Below are 26913 nucleotides of genomic sequence, written 5' to 3'. Positions count from 1 at the left end.
GTCGCTGAGAAAGGCTGGAGCTCGAGCCCGGTGAGCAGCTGAGCGTCAGCGAGGAGTGAAGGAGGGGAGCTGTGTGACGGATTTCGGTGTCCGGTCTCAAGTATGTCACCACACGCGCACAAAAAAAACAAAATAAGTGTGTGAGAATGTTCAGTGATGATATCTAATTCTGTTCACAGACCCACAACCTCTCCTTGTGACCGTGGCCCCCCGCACCGCCCACCGTTAGTCCTTCTCGTCAAAGACGAGGCTCTGACTTATAACTGACGGCGGAACCGACCAATCAAAGCAGGGGGGCGATGGTACCGCGTCAACGTCATAAATAAAACAGACCAATAAAGAGCGAGCAGAGGCGGGAAAAGGCCGGTGACTGAGGGCGGGCGGATTTGTGAATGAGGATGGAGGAAGGAGAGCGCGCTAAGTTTAAGAAAGTAAGTTTATTGTGCCAGTATCTTTTAAGTGCTTGGATATATTGTTTTCTTGCGAATTAAAGTGCTTAATAGGCCCCTAGTTCCAAATAAATATGGTTCCAATGCTTTGATTGAGCCGTTTCTATTTATTTCAAATTGCCAGCATGCGTAGTTTTTTTTGTTATCTAATCTATCTGCCCACAGATTTACTTTTCAGATCCTTTTATCTTGTGCAGTGATACTGAATAAACATTTGTGGCCAACACTTCAGTGGGGGCTAGAGCATATAAGAACATAGGACTTAGAAGCTGGAGTAGGCATTCAGCCCTTTGAGCCTTCTCCAAAATTCAATAAGATCATGGCTAATCTTCTGAAGTCCACTTTGCCATCTGTCCCCTCCCCTCCCCTCCCATACCATAACCCTTGACTCCCTTGTCTGTCAAAAATCTGTCTAACTCTGCCTTGAATAAATTCAATGACCCAGACTCTGCTGCTTTCTGGGGAAGAGAATTCCACAGACTAAAGAGACTTTGAGAGAAAAAAATTCTCCAATCTCTTATTCTTAAACTGCATCAACTGGTTCTAGTCTCCCCCACAGGTGGAACCATTCTCCTGGTATCTATCCTATCAAATCCCTCAGGATCTTATATGTTTCAAATAAGATAATCTCATTCTTCTAAACTCCAATGGGTATAGGCCCAACCTGTTCAATCTTTCCACATAAGATAAGCCCCTCATCCCAGGAATGAGTTGAGTGAACCTTCTCTGAACTGCTAATGCCATTACATCTTTTTTTTGAAATAAGGAAGCCAAAACTGTACACAGTATTCCAGATGTGATCTCATCAATGCCCTGTACAGCTGCAGTAAAACTTCCTTACTTTTATATTCCATTTCCCTTGCAATAAACACCAACATTCCATTTGTCTTCCTAATCACTTGCTATACCTGCATACTAACATTTTTGTGATTTATGCACCGGGACACCACCAAGTTCTACAATCTCTCTCCATTTAAATAGTATACCTTGTTTCTAATTTTTGCAACAACCAAGTCCATGAGTTTCTTCCATGTGTTGGTGAGAACATTAGAAGGTCCACAATACATATACTGGAGAAAATTCATAGACCATAAGGTGTAGGAGCAGAAGTAGGCCATTTGGACCATTGATTCTGCTCTGTCATTCAGTGAGATCATGGCTGACCTCATAATTCTCAACACTTTCCTGCCTTTCCCCCATAACCCTCGATTCCCTTACTGATTAAAAATCTATCTATCTCAGATAAATTCTGATAGCATTCTTTTGTTTTCAGAAAAAACCCCTCAGCTATAGAGGAGGGAAGTAGCTGAAGCAGAAGCGGAGTTGGACAATGAAGGTGTCAGTGGGCAGTCTTTGTGGTGGAGAGGATTTATAGAGTTGGAAGGTCAGTTCAGGGACCCTGTGCTGGGAAACTAATTGACTCTACCTGAGAAAGTAATCAGGGACCAGAAAAAGAATTGGTGGCCAAGGAATAGACTTTGTGGGAGGCTGAAACAATTGACTCCCGTTTTCAACTTTTGGAATTTTTGGCTTACCAACAATCGGATCTCAGGCAAGCAATCTGACAACAGTGGGAATGTTTAGAGGGGCTGAAGAGGCAGAGCTGGTTGTCAGTCAGTGTACATAACTTGGAACTAATAGATGCTGCTTAGTTGTACTTTGATTGTCAGTGTGCAAATTAAAGACTGGGGAACATGGGCAGACCCAGCAGAGCCCCTCCCTGTGTAATATTTCATATTGTGGAGTTAGTGCATGGCAGAGCACCTGTTTCTCATCTGAGATTCTGCTCGGGTTTGTACAAATAAGAAGGTTGTATTGGGAAAATTCCATGTTTCCACCCTTGGTACCCATGAAACCACTCGGTAATGCGACTTAGATCCAACCTCCATTTATCTCTGTTTATGCCATTAATCTGTCTATCTTGTTATGAATGCTTTGTTCATTTAGACAAAGCGCCTTTGATTTTACCTTTTTACCATTATTTCCTGTTTTGGCTTACTCACTGATGCACTATTAATGTTAAGCTTTTCATCCCTTCCTGTCACAGTCCCGCTTATCATTACCCAAAATATGACGCTGCTCTGTGGCCTTGGCTTTTCTCTAAGATTATAAATTTCCTCTCACTTGAACCCTCTTCCCCACCTAGTTTTGTTAATTTAAAGCTGTGTCTACAGCTCTAGCTATGTATTCCAGCAGGGCACTACAGGGGACAGTATCTGTTGCCCTGACTATAGTGTCCACAACCACATTCTTTTTCATTCCCCTGTACCCACGGTGCCATAGAGAGTTTACCTGCAGACGTTGTCATCAGACACATGAGCAGCAAGAACCTTGTACCTGTTGGATAAAGGCAAAGACCTCTTCCAGGTGTCCCCTTGCCTGCCTGACTCTCAGTTACACTTTCCTGTTGCTGACTGCTAACCAGACCTATACCACTTCCTAACCTCTGGTGTGTGATTGCCGCCTGGATCAACTTGTCCAGATAACTTGTTTTATTTAATTAATTGGTCCATGTATTTAATCAACTTAGCTTTTAGTTTCTAGACTTTTAGATAATTACTTGATATAGTTGAAGTTATCAGTAAATAAAATCACATATCTACCTGGAATACACACCACAACAAGTATTGGAGGCAAAAGCAACACCTCCTTCCACAGCCACCCGCCCCGCCACACTGAATTCCCACTTGCACCAAATTCTCAACTTTTGCACTGTGCTTTCTCTCTGTCCGGTGACCACGCTCACTTCACTGAACAATCTTGCTTCAACCAAGAAACTCTTGTTCAGTTCTCTGCCCAAAGGCAGGTCCGACCCATGGCCTCCACCATGGGTAGGGCAAGAAGGCAGGTCTGGAACCCACTGTAGCCAGAATGGGAATCAAACCCTGTGCTGTTGGCACCAATCTGATCCACACTGGGTGTCCAGCCAATTGAGCCCACCAAGCCCCCCAAGGAGACAGAGTTGCTGTGGCAAAATACACTTTTGCATGCATGTTGTAGACTGGAGCTATGGATGGTGATGGTAGAGGCTTCAACTTTCTTTCCATTATATGTTCAAACTAAAATATCCCTGCAGCCCAGCAATCTTGAACAATCTTGATGACATCTTTTATCAGAATTTGAATTGCATGACAACTCGGTAGATTCAATTTCCCCTTTAGGGTGAGTTTGCAGCATTTTTGAAGTTTTTTTGCATTACTTCTTCCAATAAGCTATGTTGTGTAGTACTGAATGGGCTGCTTAAGGTGTTACTAATGTACCAGGGTAATTTTTGCACATTAGTCACTGTAGTTCATAAGAGCAACGCATTTCCACCAGGAGATATAGTTGGTTCACTTTGTTTGATAGGCTACCCGCCATACAACAGGCTGATTGGTTTATCGGGCTGATTGGTCATTACCTAGAGTTAACAGCTTTTAGTTGCTTGTTTGAACATGATCAAAGTGTTCCAGTCAGACTAGACTATTTCCATTATAAAGCAGTCCTTCAGTTCAGTCATTCCTGGAAGACAACTCCAAGTTGGAATCCCACTGAGCAGGATGTATGGAATTTCCAATGAAAGAAAACCTTGTAGAGAATTTCACACTTTTTAATAAAAAAATTGATCTGGGTAAACACTGAATCGTGTAGTTTTTGTTTAGTCACTTGACAGAAACTCCTAATGGCACTGCTCAGCACGGTATTTTGTTTTGTTCCAGGAGTTGGTCAGTAAACTACTCTACTTCTATTTTAAGGATCAGAAAACCAAAGGTAAGGAGTCTGTTTTGAATGTGTCTAAGTAGGATGGCCAACTAAAAGTTAAAATTTTCCGCTTGTTAAACAAACAGGTTCAGTAAAAGGATGACTCACGTCAAATGGTAAGATGCTAAAGTCTACCAATGCAATGTCGCGTGGCATTGTAGGGAGAAGATAAAGCTCAGGATGTTTGTGTGTAATCTGAGCTGACGTGCTAGAAAAATGAGTGATGGAATCTCTGTCACTTCACTCCCCTCCCATTGTGAATACTAGGACAAGTTTACAATTCACTTCCAGAATGTACAAAAGTCCTACTGAGAGCAGGTACAAGTGGAAAAATAAATTCCACAAAAGCTATGTCATTGGATGAGAGCTGATTGAAACAACCCATAGCTGTATAACAGCAGAGAAAGTTTTGAACAGAAAACAGGGTTGGACAGAATAGGCAGTGTGAACCTATGGATGACGTTTCACCTTGTGGCCCATCTGTTATAAGTAACTGTTCCTGGAATTCCAATGTCAGAATGTGAATAAACAATTGTTACTGTCCAAGTAGACTGTGCTCTCTGGAAATCATTCAGTCTATGGATAACAAATAGCAATGTGCTTTGTAACTGCTTTATTTACTGGTTCATAATCAATAGGCTTTAAAAAGAAACTTGATCAAGCTCTTAATCTTGTATTTTCTGTTTACTTGCAGTCAACAGTGATGCTGTCATCATTATGTGTGAAATGCTTAAAATATTTGTCATAGGTAAGTGTGTAAGATGAGTTTTTTTTTAGATCATTTTACTATTGTCAATTTCTGTGCAGCAGCGCTTTAAATTCTTGATGGTTACAGCATCACACGAATCCTGCGCCCAATAGCCTTAGCGGGCAGATTACTGCTGAACTTGGCATGCACCGTGCCACTGTTTCCATGAGCACGGGTCACCTTTACCCCAAATGACACGCGTCTTGTTTGGTTTATCACCAGGAGTGACAGTGTTGTTCTTTGATTTGTAGACGTAGCCACATCTCTTACCCATGGTGGACTTTGTATGTAATGCATTACATTGGAATTATCGAATGTACTGGACTTTGTGTCCGATACATTAGGATGGGATTACTTAGTATGCACAGCACAAACAGACCATTCAGCCCAACTGATGGGAACATTCTAAAACTATATAGTATCAATTAAAATATGGTACAGGGTAATAAAATACAAAGAAACCGAGAAAAATTAACATGTTAGATTTGAAACCAACTGCAGGAGAAATGTTTAGCCAATTAAACAGGGGAGGGAAGAGGTTGCACTTCATCTAAATTATTCACTGTTCAGTATGCAGTAAGGATAGAAATTTGCACAATTTTTTTTCATTTTTAAAATTGCACTTGAATTACAGGAGTGCATGAAACAAAACTTCTAACCTCCAAATTAATTTAATTTTAAACTGGTTTCAGCTGATCCAGACTAAAAATCTGAACTTATTGCTACTCAGTTTGTCTGGCTTTTGTAGCCTCCTTTCACTTTAAGTGGAATTTAGATGCACTGTACCGCAATTCGTGCAAGTATCGAATTCTAATATACCTTTAGATAAATATCAATCACTTCTGGGTCCTCTTGCTTAAATTCAACCTTCACCTGATGGGATATCTTCTCTGAAAAATGATAACATCAACTGAAGACACACTGTGTGACACCGATTTCCCCACACAGATTGACAACACCCAGGTGTTGTCTACCTCACCCACTTCTCAACTCCTTCACTACCTCACTGTTCAGATAACCAATCCTGGAAGAACTGAAAATTGCTCCAATTAAACATTGGGAAAATCAAAGCCATAGTCTTTAGCCTCTGTACAAATTCCATTCCTTAGCCAATGGCCTGGAATGTGCAGGGCTTTTGACTGCGATCTGTCAGCATTCGGTATTATCCTGAATCTGACCGTAACTTCAGGATTTAGCATAAATACACATAACCGCAGGAACTTGAAGTTATAGCCTGTCGTTCGCATCTCACAACAGGTTGTGCTGTAGACCTCTCCCACCACCTCCTCAGAGCCAGCAATCAATAAAAGCAATTGATCTGGTGAGAACCTCCTTTTTCTTTCACCATCCTGGGAGTAACCACTGACCACAAACTGAACTGGACCAGCCATATAAATACTATAGCTACAACAGGAGGTCAGAGGCTGGGAATTCTGCAGAGGGTAACTCACCTCCTGACTCCCGAAGCCTGTGTACACCATCTCCGAGGCACACCGTCTCCAAGGCATAAGTCAGGAGTGTGGTGGAATGCTCTCCACTTGCCTGGATGAGTGCAACTCCAACAACACTCAAGAAGCTTGTCACTATCCTGAACAAAGCAGACTGCTTTAGTGGCACCCCATCCACCACCTTAAACATTCATTTCCTCCACCACCGACGGACAGTAGCAGCAGTGTGTACCGTCTTCAAGATGCACTGCAGGAATTCACCCAGGCTCCTTAGACAGCACCTTCCAAACCTGTGACCCCTATCACCCAGGAGGACAAGGGCAGCTGATGCATGGGAACACCACCACCTGCACGTTCCCCTCCAAGCCACACACCATCCTGACTTGGAAATATATCACCATTCCTTCACTGTCGCTGGGTCAAAAAACGTGGAACTTCCTTCCTAACAGCACTGGGTGTTCCTACAACATATGGACTGCAGTGGTTCAAGAAGGTGGCTCACCACCGCCTTCTCAAGGGCAATTAGGGATGGGCAACAAATGCTAGCCTAGTCAGCAATACCCACATCTCGTGAATGAATACATCTTTAAAAATCACTGTTAGAAACCCCATAGAAAGTTGCGCCGATGTTCAGTTAGTTGAAACTGGGCTTTTAAAGGCGATCTAATAATACCCACTGCTGAACAACTGATCTGGCTCTGAAAAAGATGTGGAATGTTGGTAAATCTCTCCGTTATGATTAATTACTAGATTTTGTTTGTTCATGATATTTCAGCTTCTACCATAACCCTATGTGCCAAACATTATTTCACTCTCTGTAAAATTTTTTTAAAGTAGATTGACTATTAGTGCTTTTCATTTCTGGGTTGGTTGTCTGTGAAAATTCTGTAACTGGCTGCTTGGACAGCTTGATGACATCACTGTAACTCAACAGTGGGAATCCTGAGTAAACTACACTGCAATCAATTGCATGGTAAGACAGAGATTATTAGACCTCTGTGAAGCTTTTTCAAGATCGGTGGCAAGCATCCTTGCCTTTGCTGTGGGCTGTGAAATCCAGGCCATTGTTTCAGGTTGAATTGGACAGCCTCAACATTCTCCTTGAGCTGAGTTTTGACCCTATACCTCATGACTGTTATCTCGATCTCTGTAATATCACTGGCCTCTGTTCCTGCCTCCACTTGTGCTGTTGAAATACTTATCCATGCTTTTGTTGCCTCAAAGTTTGAATTTTCCAATGTTCCTTCTGTCCTCCATAAACCTAAGCTCATCTAAAACTGCTGACTGTATTTTAATGTGCAGCATATCCTCTTGACTCATCACCTCTGCGCTCATGCTAACCTGCTGGTCCACCAACCCCTCTTAAAATTCTTATCCCAATGTTAAAATCTCTTAATGGTATCTCTGCAGCCTCCTGCCCTGTAACCTTTTGAGAACTGTGGTCTTCCAATGCTGGCCTCTTGTTCATTCTCTACTTCCTTTGCTGGTCGTGTTTTCATCCAGTTAGACCTCGAGGTCTGCAATTTCTTTTTCCTAAAACCTTTTTTATTCATTTATGGGATATGGTCATTATTGACAAGATCAGCATTTATTGCCCATCTCTAAACTGTTAGTTTTAATACCTACGTCCTTCAACAAACCATGAGTCACCTGCCATATTGCCTTTTGACTTTGTCAATATTTGTCTGATTTATGCTCCTGTGAAGTGTCTTAGGATGTTTTTCTACAGTAAAGATGTTCTATATATGCCAACTGTTGATGGTGGAAGTTTGCTGTTGCAGCCCACAGCTTGGGGCTCCTCATAAGTTATTATTAATTGGAAATCTCACCCAACAGCAGAGTAGGAGTTTCCTGGAAGCATTCTGTGCTGCATACAAGTTCTAAAACCTGTTATGTTGGATGATGTCTTTGCTACACACTTATTTTAATATGAAACCTGTTTCCATAATTGTGTTACATTCAGAGGCAGCAGCACGAACAGCCAGACAGGCATCCAATGAAGACTCTAAGATAGGAGATATTGACCATTTTGAGAAGGTTTTGCCCCAGCTGGTATGTAACAACAGTTACTGAAGTTTCTGGGCAGGGGAAACATTTAAAGAAAAGCTCAATTAAAATCAAAACTTATGTGTAATGGGCAGTTCCTTTCCAAGAAAATTATCTTGTCATATCAGCTTGTCCAGTCTACTATTTTTATTTGTTGAGCAGTTTGTGTATAGGGTTACAATTGTGGAATGGGAAGATCTACACAGTCTGCACCATGTCTATCAATTAAGTATGTAGAATTAGAAATGATGGCAATTTTTTTATATAGATCGAGCAAAATCGGTTCTGCACACAGCAAGCGTGTTTTCCTTTGAAGTATAAGAAGGATAGGTTTCTTATTCTATAGAAATGGGAAAGTGAGAGAAAAGGTACAGATACCGACTTGCAAGAGAAACCAATCAAACGACTCTAGTATCGGTCTATTTTAATTTGGGTGTAGTTTCTCATAGCTCCTTTATACAACCATGTTTTATACATAATTACCAACATGAATTACTGCTTGCATGCAACAAATAAACACACACGTGACTAGGATTCAGGTACTGCTCTGCTGTTATACCGTCATTTGCAGTACTATTTTGCCACATGACTTAACACTAAATAGACCATGACAGATTAATTCTTAAGACATGTTTCTATTTTTTTCCATTTTTAAGCATTCAAACCAGCAGCCTGTTCATGCCGCTGATGCCAAGTCAGAATCTTCCCTGTGTAACAAATTCCCACTATTCAGTTTCTTGAATGTTCCATCAATTGGAAGTGCAGATTTATTCCAGTTGGATACTGAGTATTTTGTAATGATCAATCTCTAAGTTGAGGTGATTCTTGTGAACATTCAGGATATCATGGGTTTATAATAGGCAGGACTTTGAGGCAATCGGGCTGTATAGATGGAAGGGAATGTGGATTTTCCGATATTTGAGGAGATACCACAATGAAGGTACATGATAAAGTTAATGTAGCTACATGTGTCAAGAGGTGCTCAGGGTGCAACGTAGGAGTAAAGTACTTTTTTTTTTCCCAGGCTGCTGGGAAAATATGGGTCATGTTTTATCCCGGTAATCCGTGTTTTGATAAATGATTGGAAATGCCCGACAATGAATAGTATGCTGATGCCAACTTAAGAGGACATTCAAAAGTAATTTGGGAGGCTTCAACTGCTTAATGGGAGAATAAATGACAGCGTGTGGAAATGTGAACTATTGTTGGAATGATGGTGATAGATGTAATAGTGAAAGGAGATGTACCTTAAACAGCAAGATTCTTAAGATTAGAGGAACATATAGATGTAGGAGTGTAGATACTTAGTTCTGTAAAATTGGATGGATGGTAGAATATTTATTTTTAAAAGGCGCATGAATCTAGGTTTTAAGTAGGGAGACTTTTAATAAAATAAAATAATGAAGTTAGAGCATTTGGGTTTGAATACAATTGGGGGTGGGGGGGTAGTGTTTGTGGTTCTGTGCATTCCATTTTAGGAAGTAAATCAACTACAGGAGAAAAGCACTAGAATGATTTACACACACAGATGATGAACTGAATGGCCTCCTGTGCCATAAGTTTTTCTATATTTCTAACGATAATGAGCAATTACAGCTATGAAGAAAGATTTCTGCCCATTTGAGGGGAGGGGGGACAGGAAGAAAATTTAAGCCTAAGAGAAGAGCAAAAGACGCCCTTCAAATTATTGCCTGTTGTGAGAAAGTCAAGAAGTTTAAGATCGTATTCATTAATGAATCAATAATAAGAAGACAGACTGTGATTGTAAGGAAAAAATTAAAGTAGAAGTTGGGATTTTTCCAAGAAGATTATTACAACATGATGCTACACTAATGGCTAATATGGCAAAGACTGTGCATCAGTGAAGCGAATTGACTAACTATTTGAATAGGACAATGAAAGGATACAGGGAAATTGGATTAGTATAGTCCCATTGAAAAGCTAGTAAATATGTAAGGCCTCCTGTCTTATTTCAGTTCTATGAATCCTGGCATTACACTAATCCTTTTCTTGAAACTAAACTCTTTTAAAATCTCACTGGAAAAGGATAAAGACAAATATTACAGCCATTTGTTTAGCTTTTGTATTCCCCTGGCTCCCATGAGCCTGACGAACTGAGCTTTACACATCCAGTAGATGGCAGATTTGATCCTTGAGCAGCACTGTGTATTCCCAGTGAGGTTGTTCCAAATAAACCCGTGCATCTCGCATAAGTAGGAGAAAATCAGCCAGAGTTCCTACTGATTGTTATCTGCCAACTTCTGCTGCAAGTGTACGTGTTTAGAGAGGAATGGTAATATGGGTTCGGCCATGAAGTTCCTCCCTCTTCAACCCCCATCAGTACAGGTTGTCAAGATTAATGATGGTAGAATGCTATAGTAATGTATTATTTATAAATGCAGGAATTAGGACGGAACAAATTTGAGCACCTCATTAGAAATGGCAATAAAACCATGGAACAGTAAACTTTGTGTTATCCGGTACTCCCCTAACCGAATTCTCTACTAGCCGGAATTTAATGTTCCCCAGATACGTATCGTCACTTTACCAACCAGAAGCAATTACGAAGTTATCCAGAACCCATATCTGTATACTGTATTATTTTATACTTTAATTTATGTTTTAGTGAACTGTTGAAGATTTAGAAGTAAAAAGAATATTGTTCTATACTTCCAGAATACTTACATGTTAGTTCATGGTACAATGTACTCCATTGGTAAATGGAATTCTAAGTTAGCCAACATTTTTGATTAACCGGCAATCCCCGTGCATGCTGTATAAAGATTTTACTGTACTCAGGACCTATATTCACCAGGATGAAAAACTGGTTAGATGTGACACACTAGATACTGGAACTATTTCTACAAGATATACTTCATGAAGGGTTTGACTGATTATGAAAAAACTACCTTCAGGAACTCGGGTCATCCAGTTAAAGTTACCAAGCCTCAGGAGGTTAGGAAATCCGTTTACGCAGATGGTCTTTGAGGTATTGAAATGTTTTGCCAGTGGGGATAGGTGGGATGAGGAAAAATGAATAAAATTTGAAACTCTGGTAGGTTCAGAACCATAGGGAGAGAGAGAGAATGTGGGTCAGCAGGATTGGTTTAGGGAAGAGAACTGCACAAGCAATGGGGTGAATGTCTACCGTTGCTCTTTGATCCAAGCTTTAGAGTATATCATCTGATTTTACCACAAGAAATCTGCTGGCAATTTTAAATAGCACTGATATAATAAACAGACTGAAGCAGGCACCAGAAAAATTCCCTGAGCACCAGCCTATAGTAGTGAGCTTGAAAGACGATGTCAGCCCTCCATTTGGCTGACAGCTTGCAGAGTGCTGATTTATTTCCACCCTTGTTAAAATGAAAATAGTTACATTTCCTTTTTGATGTCTAAAGTTTGTGAAGCTACAACCTGGTTTGATTGTTTTTAAACTACTTTTCTTGTTCTTGCAGCTTTTGGATTTCTAGGATTTGGACTTTTTCCACTAGGTGGTGCTGATCTATAACATTTAACCAGTCGGGGAACGTTTGCTTGCTTCGTTTATGACACCCATTTATTGAAGAAACCAGTTATCTGTAATAGAAGTGATGGGACTGCAAAAGGCTTTACTTATTCGCAATTTAAATGATACATTGTCTACTTTATACAAGCTGTTGTTTCTTTGTTCATTACCATTCCGAACTGATTATTGTTGAATCCAAAATTTTGCGTTGAGTCAAAATAAAACCTGAGTGATGCATTGTACCATACTGGGACAGAATGTAGATTCATGCCCTTAACTGTGGGCTTTCGAACTTTGGGCTCCAAGTGGATCTGTTTTATTTTTTTAAGACACCAGCGGTTTGGGAAAGGTTTTGAAGTCCAGATTCAACCAATTTATAATTGTACTTAATTAAACATTCAGTGGTCTGATTACTGAGAAATCAGGATGAAGGTTCAAGGTTTATAGTCCAGGAAACCAATAATGCTGAAGCGAAGAGACAGTAAATGATTCTGATATCAGTATTTTTGGCTGTGCGCTTTTTGTAACAGTACATTTTTGTACAAATAAATTAAAACCAGAAGTTAATTCTGATTTCAGGCTGTTGCACTTATCTCTACTTTTTGGTGTTTCTATTTAAGAGTAAAAGGAACTTCTAGAAGATAAATTCTTGGTTCAAGACTCTTTTCAAATGGTTCTGCTCAGAGTGAATCACTGCATCCTGGGAACAGTTCTTGCTCATTAAGTGGGAAAGAGAGCTGTATTTGAAACTGATCACATAATAATCTTTACGTTGTTTGGTACTTATCTTGCTTTGGGCACCACACAAAAGGTTCATTCCACAATTGCACACCCCTCTATTTTGATACAGGAGAAGTTAAAAGTGTGTGCATTATCACATCTTTTATGGTAAGTTACATCAATGCTGTAAAATTGAGTTTTTCATTATTTTGCAGATATACAAAGTGCTACCATGCTCAGTTAGGATTAATAAATACAGTGACTATTCCCACCAATTCTTTTATATTGCAAGCCTTCCTGTTAGGGGTTTGGTATGGAGTATTTTTGTCTTCAGCCCTGAATTCGCTTGGGTGGCAATCCTGCACAGGCTGGGAACAGGATACCTCAGTAGCAGGGACCTACAGGTGCAATAGCTTGTATTGTCTGGTTAGCATTACAATGATATTTTAATGAGTTCCAGTTATGAAGATGAGTCATTTTGGACTCCACTTTAACTCTGTTTCTCTCTTCACAGATGATGCCAGACCTGCTGAGTTTTTCCACCACTTTGTTTTTATTCAGATCTCCAGTGCCTGCTGTATTCCAGTTTTATATTTTAATAACATTCTTATCACAGCTGGAGACTCAGTCCACCTCCATGTAGTCCTGTAGCAGTTGGGCTCTTGCCTCCTCTCTGAAGGGTGTTTGGAATAAGATTTAGATTGGCCCGAGATTCCTGTTTCTGGCAGAAAATTAGAAAGAACCTGATCAAAAAACAGTTAACTCAACTGATTTCACACTGTCTTTTCAAGCATTTAATCATGTGGTCTAATGCTCCAACTAAAGGCAGCTTCAATATGGGCTAGATCCTAGCTAGGATCATCTATAACCTTGATACCTCACATCTTACTATTCTTGCCTCAACACAATTAACAGGACACTAAATCAACTGCCATCATAACTTTTACAATAAAAGTATATATTTTTAATGCTTACAGCTATGACCCCCATGCCATCCCCCATTGTGAATTTAGTTTAATTCATTATACTGCATCCAAGATATCCTGAACTTTAAAACTTAAGCTAACTCCCCTTAATCTTAACACACAAGAAAATACATGTTGTAAATACCAAATGTTCCCTGAGCAAATACACTGTTACCATCACCGATGACATTTATACCATTGTTAAACCACAAAACACCCACAGAAAATTGTTTTGAGTGCATGTCATGTCACATTACTTTCTGCTGTGGATGCTCTATGGTAATATTTTAAATCTTCATTATTTTAAAGTGGATCATGTAGATTTGTGCTCATATATTTATTCAACAGTAAATCCAACATCCTAACAGATGTGCAATTATTTTTACACTTGTTTGGGTAGCTAACCAACCAAGTATAGATTTTAGTTGTATTTTACCCTACTTTTCCTAAACCGGGAATTCTGATTTCATGTGCAGTTTTGGAGGTCAATAGTGTTTTTAGAGAAAATTAAGATTGGATAGGGGATTTCTTTAGAATGGGGAAAAGACACTTGATCAATCTATACAAATAAATATGCATCTGTATTCCTGATAGTAATCAGCAGATCGCCTCAAAACTTATTGTCCAGCAACAGCTCTGACTTTTTACTTTTCTCCTTACTTGCACCTTTTTTAAAGGTGTGATTGGCCATGGGGAAATGTTCTACAGGTGCCACAGCACTAGTATCATACCCAAGTGGACATTCACATGTAAGATTACAGTGAGTAGCAGCAAGCTTTATAACCCTCAAGTATATCTGCCAAACCTGATATCTATTCTCATAAGTTCATGTGTACACAGTTTTATGCAGGGGTCACCAGTTATTGCTGTAAAATCAGAATTCCCATCTGCTTTTCTTCAACCTAATCTTGGGGTATTGAAGCCACTTATATCGACTGCTGCAACCCAGGCTTCGTTTAATGGAAATGATCAAGTCAGATGATGGAATGGACTAACTCGCATTTATATAGTATTATGTGGACTTGGTGATAACTAAGGCTGTGTTTTTCATAAGACTAAGGCTTCTGTTGTGGCCGCTGGTCCTGAAATGCACTACTTTGGCATACTGGATCTTGCTCTAGAGAGGGGAACCGACGGAAAACATAAATGTTAGTAAGAGTCTTCATTTCAGCATTGCAATTTTTCTGATGAGGTCAAAACAAGCTCACGTACACCGATTTATTCAACAATCTGTTGTAGGTGTCTAATGTAAATGCTCCACCATGTCCAAGAGTCTGTAAAGCAAGCTAGAATGTGAAGAAATTCACTCAAGTAAGAGTTTCTGTTCTATTATTGAGCACAGTCTTTCTTGGCAGGGACACCCCAATTAACCCAAACCCAATTTAGAACAATCGAAGACTTAAGGAACTTGCGAAGGTAACAATCATGCTGGAAAACCTTACTTCAGTTATGTAGCATCCAAAAAATAATCTGCTTGTTCAACAATATACACGAAATGGTTTTATACCAATATGTAACTGAACATGTAACTGGAGGAACAGCACCTCATCTTCCGACTAGGCACTTTACAGCCTTCCGGACTGAATATTGAGTTCAACAATTTTAGATCGTGAACTCTCTCCTCCATCCCCACCCCCTTTCCGTTTTTTCCCCTTTTTGTTTTTTCCAGTAATTTATATAGATTTTTCTTTTCCCACCTATTTCCATTATTTTTAAATGTATTTCCATCCATTGTTTTATCTCTACCTTTTTAGCCTTTAGTATTCCTTCACCCCACCCCATCCCACCCGGGCTATCCGTACCTTGTTTGTCCTGCTTTCTACCCTTAATTAGCACATTCCTTTAGATAATATCACCACCTTCAACACCTCTTTATCCTTTTGTCTGTGACATCTTTTGGTTATCTCCACCTACCACTGGCCCTTTACCTAGCTCTTCTTGTCCCAACACCCCTCCCCCCCCCCCCCCCCCCCCCCCCAAACCAGCTTATATTTCACCCCTTTCCTATTTTTACTTAGTTCTGTTGAAGGGTCATGAGGACTCGAAATGTCAACTGTGCTCTTCTTCACCGATGCTGCCAGACCTGCCGAGTTTTTCCAGGTATTTCTGTTTTTGTTTTGGATTTCCAGCATATGCAGTTCTTTGCTTTTATTTTTGTAACTGAACATCTTTGACTATCTTAATCTGGTTATACCAAACTATATATGGTAGTTAGTAATTGCAATTAGTTGTTTATCTACTGAGCAGATTTTAGAATCACTTTGTTACAGTTAACATAGAGTCATAGAGGTCTACAGCACAGAAAAAGGCCCTTCAGCTCAATGAGTCTATGCCGGTCAAACAAGTACCTAACTACTTTAATCCCATTTTCCAGCACTAGGCCCATAGCCTTGTATGCCATGGCATCGCAAGTGCATATCCAAATACTTCTTAAATGTTATGAGATTAATCTGCCTTTACCACCCTTTCAGGCAGAGAGTTCTAGATTCCCACCACTCTCTGGGTGCAAAAATTCTTCCTCACATCCCCTCTAAACCTCCTGCCCCTGACCTTAAATCTATGCCCCCTGGTTATTGATCCCTCCACCAAGGGGAAAAGTTCCTTCCTGTCTACCCTATCTATGCCCCTCATAATTTTATACACCTCAATCTTGTCTCCTCCCTCAATCTTTCCTGGAGCAGAGGAAATAACCCCAGTCTATCCTATCCCTCCTTGTAACTAAAACTCTCCAGCCCAGACAACATCCTGGTAAATCTCCTCTGCACTCTCTGTAGTGCAATCACATCCTTCCTATAATGCGGATTCCAGAACTGCATACAATACTCTAGCTGTGGCCTAACCAGCGTTTTACAGAGATTACAGCCCCCCCCCCTCCCCCCCCCCAATTTCAAACCAGCTTATATTTCACCCCTCCTATTTTTACTTAGTTCTGTTGAAGGGTCATGAGGACTCAAAACGTCAACTTTGTTCTTCTCCGCCGATGCTGCCAGACCTGCTGAGTTTTTCCAGGTATTTCTGTTTTTGTTCAGCGTTTTACACAGTTCCAGCATAACCTCCCTGCTCTTATATTCTATACCTTGGCTAATAAAGGCAAGTATCCCATATGCCTTCTTAACCACCTTATTTACCTGTTCCACTACCTTAAGAGACCGGTGGACATACACACCAAGGTCCCTCTGATCCTTGGTACTTCCCAGGGTCCTACCATTCATTGTGTATTCCCGTGCACATTAAGTTCACATTAGCTATAAAACTTCATGGTTAATCAGGTTAGGGTTACCAAAGCAACATGAAAAAAATTTAGTGGGCACTCAAAATTGAGTTATTTACTGTGTAAACCAAATACACAATGCAACCCTATATAACACCACATTAGAGAAAGTAATTGGATCATTCAAGAAGTATGCCTTAAGTGCAGAAGTATAAATTACTTCATGCATGGGGAGGACTGTTGATTATGGCGGGCAGAGTTATAAAACTTAAACCTACACAGCTGATCAGGGAGTTCCTGAAGCCATTAGATTGTAAAGCAGATATTCATTCTGATCATCTCTCTTGTTAATTTCCTCTTTGGGGCAAAAAGGTTTATTTCCATCCAAATCCACAGTGATACAGTAAAATAGACTTAAGAATACAGTGTTTTAAATTAATCTAGAGAAATTAAAGATCTCCAGGACTTTGAATTCAGATCCAGTGACCATCAGCCTACTGCATAAGGAAAAAAGCTACTTGCAGTAAGTTTCCCAGTCCAAATGGGTAAAGAGACTACCTCTAGGGAGGAGAAATTTCTATTGAAAAGGAGGCAGCAGGAATTGAATAATGCTGTGAAAAATAGAGATTTGCACCAATATGATTTGCTTATGTGGCACAGGCAAGAGAGCTGTCGACCATGGATCTTAGTGCATCAACTGTCAATGTACTTCCAAGGTGGTTCTGTAGAACAATTTATTGATGTCCTTCCCAATTCTCTTGCACCATCTTTCACATACATCTTATATTCATCAACTGACTAGGAGCAACCCTATGGCAAATTTACCAGTTGTCCCTGAATTTCCAAGAATACATTCATATAGCTTAGAAGCAATAAAGCATAATTCCACTACACTGAATAATTACTGACCCATATGCTGCTATTGAATATTCATAAGAGCAATTTTAAGGCTGCTGTAATAATCTGAATTCTGGGAAGAATTAACTACAAATATCAGTATTGCCTGCATGTGAACAAAATATCCTGCTGTGTGCAGTGTTATAAGAACCAGCTAACTTAGATTTATAAAATACTGTTAAGTCCTGTTCCTCATGGAAGGGGGAATTTCATTAGCCCAACAGTGGTCCAGTATGAAGAGAGTTCAGCCTGGCTTGCTGTTTTTCCCCCCACCTGCACTTTACAGATTGTGGCAGGTGCTTTGAGCATGCTTGCCACTTCAAAGCACTGTGAGCAGTTGGAAGTAATTAGACCTCAGGGAAAAAAGAGAGCCAAGCTGCAAGACAATGGCAAGTGCCAGGAACACAGGGGTTCTCCAGGCACTTTGAAGTTCATTCAGCTAGACCAAAGTGGTGTTTGGTTTAGAAGAACGTGTCAGGCATCAGTGAAAGGACCACACCAGTAGAGGGTGACGGAAGGAGTACGTTTACTAACACGAAGAGTGTCAAACCCCCTTTAGATAATAAGCACTTTTTAAGTATATACAAGGGTTCATACTCTGTATACAAGTACAATGACCCTCTTTGTACCAGTTGATTAAAGAGCTCATAGCATATGATTTCAATGTATATTTTTATTAGGATAAGGATGAAAGTCTATTTTCAACCTTTGAACCTTCTTTACCAAGCCGCTTTTCTCCTTTATGTTCCTGTTTTTTATGCAGTTACTGACTGAACGTTTGAGCAGACCTTGGTATCTATGGACAGAGACACACGTTTAATTATACATAATATAGGTAATATATACACAGACACAGATATAATACACATGCTCTGTATATATTACACACAGATTCCTAAGAGTGCAACCAAATCTCCAAAGTGGCATTAAGTTTAATAACACAACAAAGTGGGGAAAAAAACCAGGTTCTGCCTGGTGTGGATAATGAAACTCTGGGAAAAAAATCAGACTAAATGTCTTTCCCCTACCTCGTGAAATACAAAAAAACCCACCAGCTTTAAACTAGTCTTTACACAAGTTTCCACAAATTGCTCATCCCTCCTGTCTTCTGTGCGCCTTCTAGGATTACCAGAACTATGTCCCTTTTGAATTTGTATGTAAGTCAGAAATGAGAAATATAATTTAGTTCAGGGTGTGGATAGATGGTTTTCTCTCCTTCCTGCATCTTCACTGTGCTGAAATCAGGACTCATCCATGGATCAAGACACACATGGCATTAACACAATTTTTCCCCTATCAACTCAGAATTCTGGAATTTCTCTCCGATTTTTAAAAAATTCATTCACAGGATGTGGGCATTATTTATTGCCCATCCCTAATTGCCCCTGAGAAAATGGTGGTGAACCACTGCAATCCATGAGGGGTAGGCACACCCACAGTGCTGTTAGGGAGGGGGGTGGGGTTCCAGGATTTTGATCCGGCAGTGAATTAAGTACGGATGAGGAGCGTCTTGCCAAGGGGAAGCTTGTGGGTCATGGTGGTGTTCCTATGCATCAGCTGCCCTTGTTCTTCTGGCTGGTAGCAGAGTACAGAAGTTATCCCCAGAATCCTGGCCAATATTTAGCTCTCAATCAACAACACAAAAAACATGTTATCTGGTCATTGTCATATTGCTGTTTGGGAAAGCTGACCACCTGCAAATGGGTTGCCGCATTTCCTATGTCACAACAGTGCCTGCACTTCAAAAAGTACTACATTGGCTGTAAAGTGCTTGGGGACATTTGTGGTTGTGAACTGCGCCATATAAATACAAGTCTCCCGTTTCTCTTTGGTAGAGATTGCTGGTTTGTAGGTTTACCCTTCCTCTTGTAACTTGCGTTTATATAGCACCTTTAATATAGTAAAACATCCCAAGGTGCTTCACCGGAGTGTCATCAAACAAAAATTAACACTGAGCCAAATGACGGAGACATTTCAAAAGGGAATTGGATATATAAAAAAAATAAGCTGGAGTAGGCCACCTGCCCCTTTGAGCCTGCTCTGGCATTTAACAAGATCATCTTCTAGCACAATTCCACCTTCCCGCACTATCCCCATGTCCCTTAATTCCCTTAGTATCTAAAAATCTATCAACTTGTCTCGAATATGCTCAATAACTGAGAATCCCCAGCTTTCTAGGGCAGAGAATTCCAAAGATCCAGGACCCTTTGAAGAGATTTCTCCTCTTCTTGGAGCTGAATGGCTGACCCCTTTTTCTGACACTGTGACCCCCGTACTTGAAAAGTAAAAATTTTTAGGGCCAAGGGAAAAGAGCAGGAAAGTCCTTTAATGAGCCAAAACTGAGTGAATGACCCCCCTACTCTGTTTGATTCTCTGGTTAGGAGACCAAAAGCTTGGTCAAAGAGGTAGGTTTTAAGGGTGCCTTAAAGGAGAGTTGGAGAAGCAGAGGTATTTAGGAAAGGAATTCCAGAAATTAGGGTCTTGGCAGCTGAAGGTGTGGTAGCCAGTGGGGCTACGAAGGAAGCAGGAATGCTGAAAAGACCAAAGTTGGAGGAATCAGAGCTCTGGGCATGAGGGGGTGGGGTGGTGGTGCTGGAGAAGACTAAATGGAAAGAGATGAGTTCATGGAAGGATGTCAACATGAGCTCGAGAATTTTTTTGAAAATTGAGGTACTCGTGGGCCAGGTGCCAATGTACTTCAAGCACAAGGGTGATGGGGGTGAATCGAACAGTTCAAAATTGGGATACAGGCTGCAGAGTTTTGAAAGAGCTCAAGTTTATGTAGGGTGGAAGAACAAAGGCCAAGCAGAAAAGCATTAGAATAGTCACTGGAATGCTCATTTCTAATGTTTCAGATCTTAATGGAGCACTATATTTTAGGCCTTCGCTCTGCACATTGGTCAAACGCTTTAAAAAGAATACCCACTGCTGATGGTCACTATATATTATCAGGTAGGAGCGAAAATTCACATAGTACCAATGGAAACCCTGCTATTTTCTTTCTCCCTTCCCATCTTCCTTCAATCCCCTGCCTACTCAAAGTAGAATGTTGAGGCAGAGACTGAAACCTCCACCATCAGAGTTGGAACTTCAGCAATAAACAAAATAGTTATGCACTTGAACATTTTAGAATCATTGCAACAAAAAAAAAGTTACGCGAAATGGTTTTGCACCATGAAATGTTATCTGCATGAATCAATGTCCGTAAAGTTCCTAGCACTGGGTGGGAGAAATATGGAATTACCCAGACTACTTCTAATAGGCTAGTTATAGAGCAACGGAGAGTTGGGTACACACTACCCTTCTTCATTGTAAGCAATATAGAGTGAGAAAAATATTAGTTTAAGTGGAGAGAAAGAATCTGTTTCAATTAGGAAGATAAACAGAATGCGTGTGATAGCACATGTAAATACCAAAAGGCCATAAGCAGCCAACATTTAGCATTTATCTGCACAATAGGTACGGAATTTGTGCTTCTTATTTGTAAATGTGTTTTAAACAAATGAAATATAGGTCCTAATGATGGAAACCGTGTGTAGAGATACAGCAGTTGTGTATATGGTTCAGTTGCTCTGCTGGCCTTCGGCTTTGACAGTTGTACTGTAAACATTATGTCTGAAACACTGTATTGTAACTGCTACAAGAGGTTTAATAATATTTCAGTGTAGGATTATGAGGGCTTTTTTGGCTTTTAAAATTGAAATATTGACTGGAGAACAGTGAAATAATGGTGAATCCTTTAAAAATACCAGGGATAAACAGTTCAGCTATACCCTTTAGTTACAAAAGTCTTAATTAAAATTAAGGTAGACATTATGAACAACTGAATAATAACTCTCTAAAGTATTCTTTATGTTAATACAGGTATTTAAATATACAATCTATCTGGTTAAGCCCAGCAAGAAAATACATAGCCTGCAATATATAAAATGCTCAGTTTTTTGGTCAGGGCCATCAAGGTACTTCATTCGAGTTAGCACAGCTATTCCTTGAGAAGCAAGCTGTATCCTTAGTTGTTAGAATTCCACAGAACTTCAACCATTCTGGAACTGGTTCATTTCCTCTCGGTGCTAAACTATCCCTCCAAAAACACAGCACATAAAGGGCTGCCTGTGAAAAAAAGTGAGCAAGGAATATCATGCAAGTTGGTAACAAGTATATTGATAATTGAAGAGAGTGTGAATGGTCTGTAAACCCGGACAGAAAATTATTAAATCCTGCACAAACTTGGTGCCAAGCCATACATGACATTATATGAGAATACCATAATTATGATGACTTGCTAAATCAGTGAATACTATTAGCCTTAACTAGATGTTTGATAACATTATGAAAACATAGAACATTAATAGTTGAGGACTGGATTTGGGCCTTATAGCTGCACTGTATTGCGAGGGGTAATTTAATACAGAGGACATGAAGCAGAAGAAAAACCAATGTATAGAATATAAAGAGTGAGAAGGGGTCATTAGGATCAAATCCATTCTGTTCAGAATCTCCCTGATCAACTCTCATCTCTTCCACTTCAGGAAATGTCTCCGTAATCTTAAACACTATTGCTAACTTATTCCTTACTGCAAGATTTTATGATCTATCACCTTTGAAAGGCTTCTAAAAAGGTTACAATGTTTATCACTTGTATAAATTGTCACTTGAGGCTTGTGTCGGTCAGATTCTTGCTGTAAAAATAAGTTTTATTTGAAGAGCCAAAAGTTTTTGGGTAGTCACTTTTACAACAGGTTGTTGTTAGTCAGTATTTGAATGTTTTTTTTAAAATAAACAACTAGTGGAATCTGATCACAAAGAGGCATGTTGCAAAGCTTCACTTTCACTTTGGTCCTATAGCACTAACAGGTGAAGTAAAACATGAAAGCAGTTTTGTTCTTCATTTGTGTGCAGGATGTCTAATGAATTCATGCCACAGTATCTGGTGTGCAGCTACCAGACACCACAGCACAACCAGTGACTGCTAACAGACACACAGGCCTTTCATACTTACTAGGGTACCACATCTTCTCCACCCCTTACTGTTTCCCCTTTGCTGGAACCAGGCATGGAAAAAATTCCAAATAATAACTGGAACATATATTTAACAACTTCCAATCCACTTTGAAACAAAATACTTGAAAAGTAAAAACATCAAAAGATTTTTTCTTAAGAAACATGTTGATCTTGACTAATACTCGACTAAGCATTATTTTCTGGCATTACCTTTTTGATTTTACTTAGGTATTCAAACAAAATAAAAGCACTCCAAAACCAGGGCTCATCTATGCAGAATTTCCATTTGTTTTATTGTAAAAACTCTTATTAATCTGGAACAATCTTACACACAATTAATAAATTCAGATCATTCAAATTTTCCAAAACAAAAAAAGCACTTCCACAGATCAAAAAAAGCAATTAATGATTATTTGCTTTGCATTCTTTGAAAATGTCAGGCCCCGGCACTGTTTACATCTTTCCTCTTCTTAACGCTTCCCTGCAATAGGAACAAACAAAAGTGAACAAAATCTGAACACTACACTTGGTATTTTCAGGGTGCACAAAATGGTAGCTGTAATTTTTAAACCATGATTTATAGAATTCAGACTAGGCTCATCGTGAAAGCGAAACAATAGTGTGGCTTGAGGTTGGATCTTCCGTTTAATTGAGTGAATTTCTTAGAAACACCAAATATTTTGACCTATATTCCTGTTTACTGATGGCTCATTACAATGAGAGCTATGGAATAGTCCAAGAAAAGACCCATGGGAAGGGAACTCCGAGTTTCTGCTCTTCATCACCACTAATTGTACCAACACCCAAAACATTTTGTACTTGTAGCGTGAACCAAACTTTCCTGTTTTGAATCTGAAGCTGATTAAATCGCAGCATGTGAAATACACTCAAATCTTTCTACTGCAATACGGCTTGGGACAGATGCATTGAGTTTAAGTTGTGATTTTTCCTCGGTTTGTTGGCTATTTCTCGCCCTCTTACGTTGGTGATTCTTGCTCTCAAGGAGTGTTTATCTCACAGGCATCATCAGCACTCCTGTGTACAGCTAACTGGCCATTGTTCACGCATGAACGTGGACAGTGTGAGTGGCAGTGGGCTGCTACAACTCACCAAGAAAGGCAGGTTGTGAGATTAGAATGAAGTCCAACCCTACCCTCAGCTGATATCCAAACACTTTCACACAGGGGTCACCAGGTAGCAAGCGGAGAAAGGAATATTGGGAACCAATTCTCATGTCCTCATCAGCATCCTAGATAAGACCGCTAACTTGCCAAAACTAAGGATTAAACTTTTGACCCTCTTCTCCTGCAGCAACTATTTTTTGCTTTTTCAAGAGTCAAAATGATAACTATTCTTTAGGTATGCATCATAGAGCGCAAACTGTGTATTTTCCAGGCTGTTTAAAATTCACGTATCTTATTGCAGAAATCATCCAGTAAAGAAGTCAATTATCAATTGAAGCCTCAACATCCTTGGTATAGGAAACTGCTGATCTCTCCACATCTCAGATTTGCAGAGAGGAACACAGCTGAATGACTGCAAATGCAAAGTGGGTGTCTGAACCTAACGCTCAAATTCGGACTCATTCAAGGGCCAGAAGAGCCAAAGGAAACTGGGGTTGTTGAAATGGGGGAATGTCATCCCCAGACAAGGCGGCTGAGGGGGAGAGCTGATCAAAATTTGAGTTTCTAAGGGGCTTAGATAAACTGAAACATAATAAATTGTTTGACAGAATCAAAAACATTGTAATTCAGGCAATGAACTCAGAAAGGGGAATGTGAACAGACATTTTAGATCAAACTACTTTACAAAGAGGAGTGAATTAATGAAACAGACTGTCCAGGGATACTGCAGAGATGGATAGCACCAGAAAATTCAAGAGGGAGTTGGGAATTGAGGGATATGTGTCTTTCTTTTATCTTTGTGACCAGCCTGGTAGACCCACAATGGTTTTACCAGTCCTGTGTGTGCCTATGTCATGTTTGTTCTTGTAGCATAATCGTATTCAGAAATCATTAAGAAAAACATAGCAACAGTACATTTACTGACAGCCAACAGTATGTGGCCTTTCAATTCATCATAGTTGGGTAAATTCATAAAGGTCTGAACAGATCAAACATCAACTAATTCAGATTGCAGTAAACTCCCATCAGTACTTCAATAGTGGCTAATGTGACTATTGCCTCTTACAACCTGCAAATGAACACTTCTGACCAGCATCATAGGCTAAATCTGAGAGAGTTCAATATATAACAGGTGTGCTGGACTCTGGCAGGTCTTAGATTTGGGAAAAGGTTTACAGATATTAAACACCATACCACTGGCATAGAGCTCTTTCTAAAGTACACAGTCAAATTTGGGATGAGCCAGCAGCCTTCCATTAAATCCAAACAACTAAACCTCCTCCAGCTCAGAGATTGAAGGGACTGGTGAATCGCCAAGTTTCACTTGGAGCTAATTCCAAACCTCAAATCTTCAGCTGTGGCTCCATTTTACCCAACTGTTCAGGTTTAGAAGAAATTAGACCTGGAGTTGGAGTTCACTCTCCTACTCAATGCAAAGAAACAAACATTCACTTCCATAGTCTCCTCAAACACGTTAAAAACAAAGATGTTCCCACACCATCACGTTGGACTGTGATGAAATGGAGTTGAGATTAGATTGCCAAACAACATGACTGACATCAGAAATTGTGGTAACTCAGACAGCAGTCTTTTTTGTTGAGGCTCCCAAACATATTTTTGAAAAAATACTTAAGAGGTGGGCTATTGTGGATCTAACCTCCATTCTTCAATCCAATGGAACAAAGACCTACAGGTTCAAAAGTGCCATTTAAACACTGTCCTGCTTTGCTCCAGGAAGACCCCATCTATCTCTCAGATTCAGGTCAATTCATCTTTCATTTCCAATGTACTTTGACCTATACATTATTCAGGTTAATCCCCTGTTAATTTAACCAGCAACCTACCATTATTAACCTGGATTATTTGACATGGTTTTAAAACGTAGGCTTTATTTTGAAGGGACCAAAAGTAATGGATAACAGTAAATGTTATCCTGAACTATCTATAGTGTTTACCAAAAAAAATTAACACATTGCATTGCAGTGTAGTAGTACTGATACTGAACTAGTAATGATCCAGAGAATGCAAATTCAAATCCCATCATGGCAGGTTGAAAATCTGAATTCAGCTTTTTTCCCCCCAATCTGTAAGGTGACTACAAAGCTGGCTGATTGTTCTAAATATCCAACTAGCTTACCAATTTCCACCCCTGCCACAGTACCAAAAGTCACAAATGACATCCCTCCTCATCCTTCTCTATCTGTCTGCAGTCTTTGACATAGTTGAGCACATCATCCTTCTCCAACACCTCTCCACTGTCGTCCAGGTGATTGGAACTGGTGTGGAATCACATGTTCCATTTTTATCTATCTAATCACAGACAGAGAACTACCTGCAATGGTTTCCCTTCCCGTTCCCACACCGTTACCTCTGGCATCCCACGAGGATCTATCCTTGGACCCCTTCTATTTCTAATGCTGCCCTTCAGCAACATCATTGAAACGACTGCACCAGTTTTCAAAATGTACACTGACAAAACTCAGCTCTACCTCCCCACCACCTCTCTTGACCCCTCTACTGTCTCTAAATTGTCAGACTGCTTGTCCAACATTCAGTACTGGATGAGCAGAAATTTGCTCCAAGTAAATACCGGAAAGACCAACGTCATTGTCTTTTGTCTCTGGCACTAACTCCATTCCCTAGCTACTGACTCCATCCATCTCCCTGGTAACCATCTGGGTCTAAAGTAGACTGTTTGAAATCTTGGTGTCATATTTGACCCCGAGATGAGCTTCCAACCACATTTATGTGCTATCACTAAGATCGCCTACTTCCACCAATGTAACACTGCCAGACTCCGCCCCACCCCAGCTCATCTGCTGCTGAAATGCTCATTCATGCCACTGTGACCTCTAGCCTTGACTATTCCAACACACTCCTAGTCAGCTTACCACGTTCTACCTGCCATAAACTTGGGCAGCAGAGTTTGAATGGCCTTGTGTTCTAACTTGCACCAAGTTCCATTCACCCATCACTGCTGCGCTCACTGATCTACACTGGTTACCAATTAAGCAACACCTCAATTTTAAAATTCTCACCCATGTTTTCAAATCCC

General features: G+C 40.1%; 2 protein-coding genes and 1 long non-coding RNA gene across 6 annotated transcripts in view; 2 read left to right on the top strand and 1 right to left on the bottom strand.

Annotated features, from left to right (window-relative positions):
- The window catches only part of LOC144699875 (uncharacterized), a 425222-nt gene that overhangs the window by 78005 nt on the left and 320304 nt on the right, over nucleotides 1–26913 (top strand). The window lies entirely within an intron of this gene.
- On the top strand, nucleotides 7–12182 carry cenpx (centromere protein X). 2 transcript variants are annotated; one of them, XM_078571206.1, is made up of 6 exons: nucleotides 8–100; nucleotides 180–431; nucleotides 4148–4199; nucleotides 4885–4938; nucleotides 8350–8438; nucleotides 11891–12182. In XM_078571206.1, the coding sequence occupies exons 2-6, from the start codon at nucleotides 393–395 to the stop codon at nucleotides 11903–11905; spliced, it is 249 nt and encodes an 82-aa protein (XP_078427332.1). In that variant the 5' UTR covers nucleotides 8–100; nucleotides 180–392; the 3' UTR covers nucleotides 11906–12182. The 2 variants fall into 2 exon arrangements, with proteins under 2 accessions (XP_078427331.1, XP_078427332.1); XM_078571205.1 differs by having other exon boundaries at nucleotides 7–431.
- Nucleotides 23000–26913, bottom strand: part of aspscr1 (ASPSCR1 tether for SLC2A4, UBX domain containing) — a 200490-nt gene continuing 196576 nt past the window's right edge. For all 3 annotated transcript variants that reach the window (XM_078571200.1, XM_078571201.1, XM_078571203.1), the window contains one exon: nucleotides 23000–23215. In XM_078571200.1, coding sequence (XP_078427326.1) covers nucleotides 23205–23215 — 11 coding nt within the window. In that variant the 3' untranslated portion in view covers nucleotides 23000–23204. The remainder of the gene's footprint in view (nucleotides 23216–26913) is intronic.

This window comes from Cetorhinus maximus, chromosome 24, assembly GCF_964194155.1.
Source record: "Cetorhinus maximus chromosome 24, sCetMax3.hap1.1, whole genome shotgun sequence".
Classification (NCBI taxonomy): domain Eukaryota; kingdom Metazoa; phylum Chordata; class Chondrichthyes; order Lamniformes; family Cetorhinidae; genus Cetorhinus; species Cetorhinus maximus.
Note: the sequence above shows the minus strand (reverse complement) of the source record. Positions and strands in the feature narration are given on the sequence as shown.

Excerpts from the sequence above, each read along its gene's own strand:
- cenpx (XM_078571205.1), top strand. The coding sequence starts at position 393 with ATGAGGATGGAGGAAGGAGAGCGCGCTAAGTTTAAGAAA. Across the intron at positions 432-4,147 it reads AGCGCGCTAAGTTTAAGAAA|GAGTTGGTCAGTAAACTACT; the intron begins GTAAGTTTATTG and ends GTTTTGTTCCAG. Across the intron at positions 4,939-8,349 it reads GCTTAAAATATTTGTCATAG|AGGCAGCAGCACGAACAGCC; the intron begins GTAAGTGTGTAA and ends TGTTACATTCAG.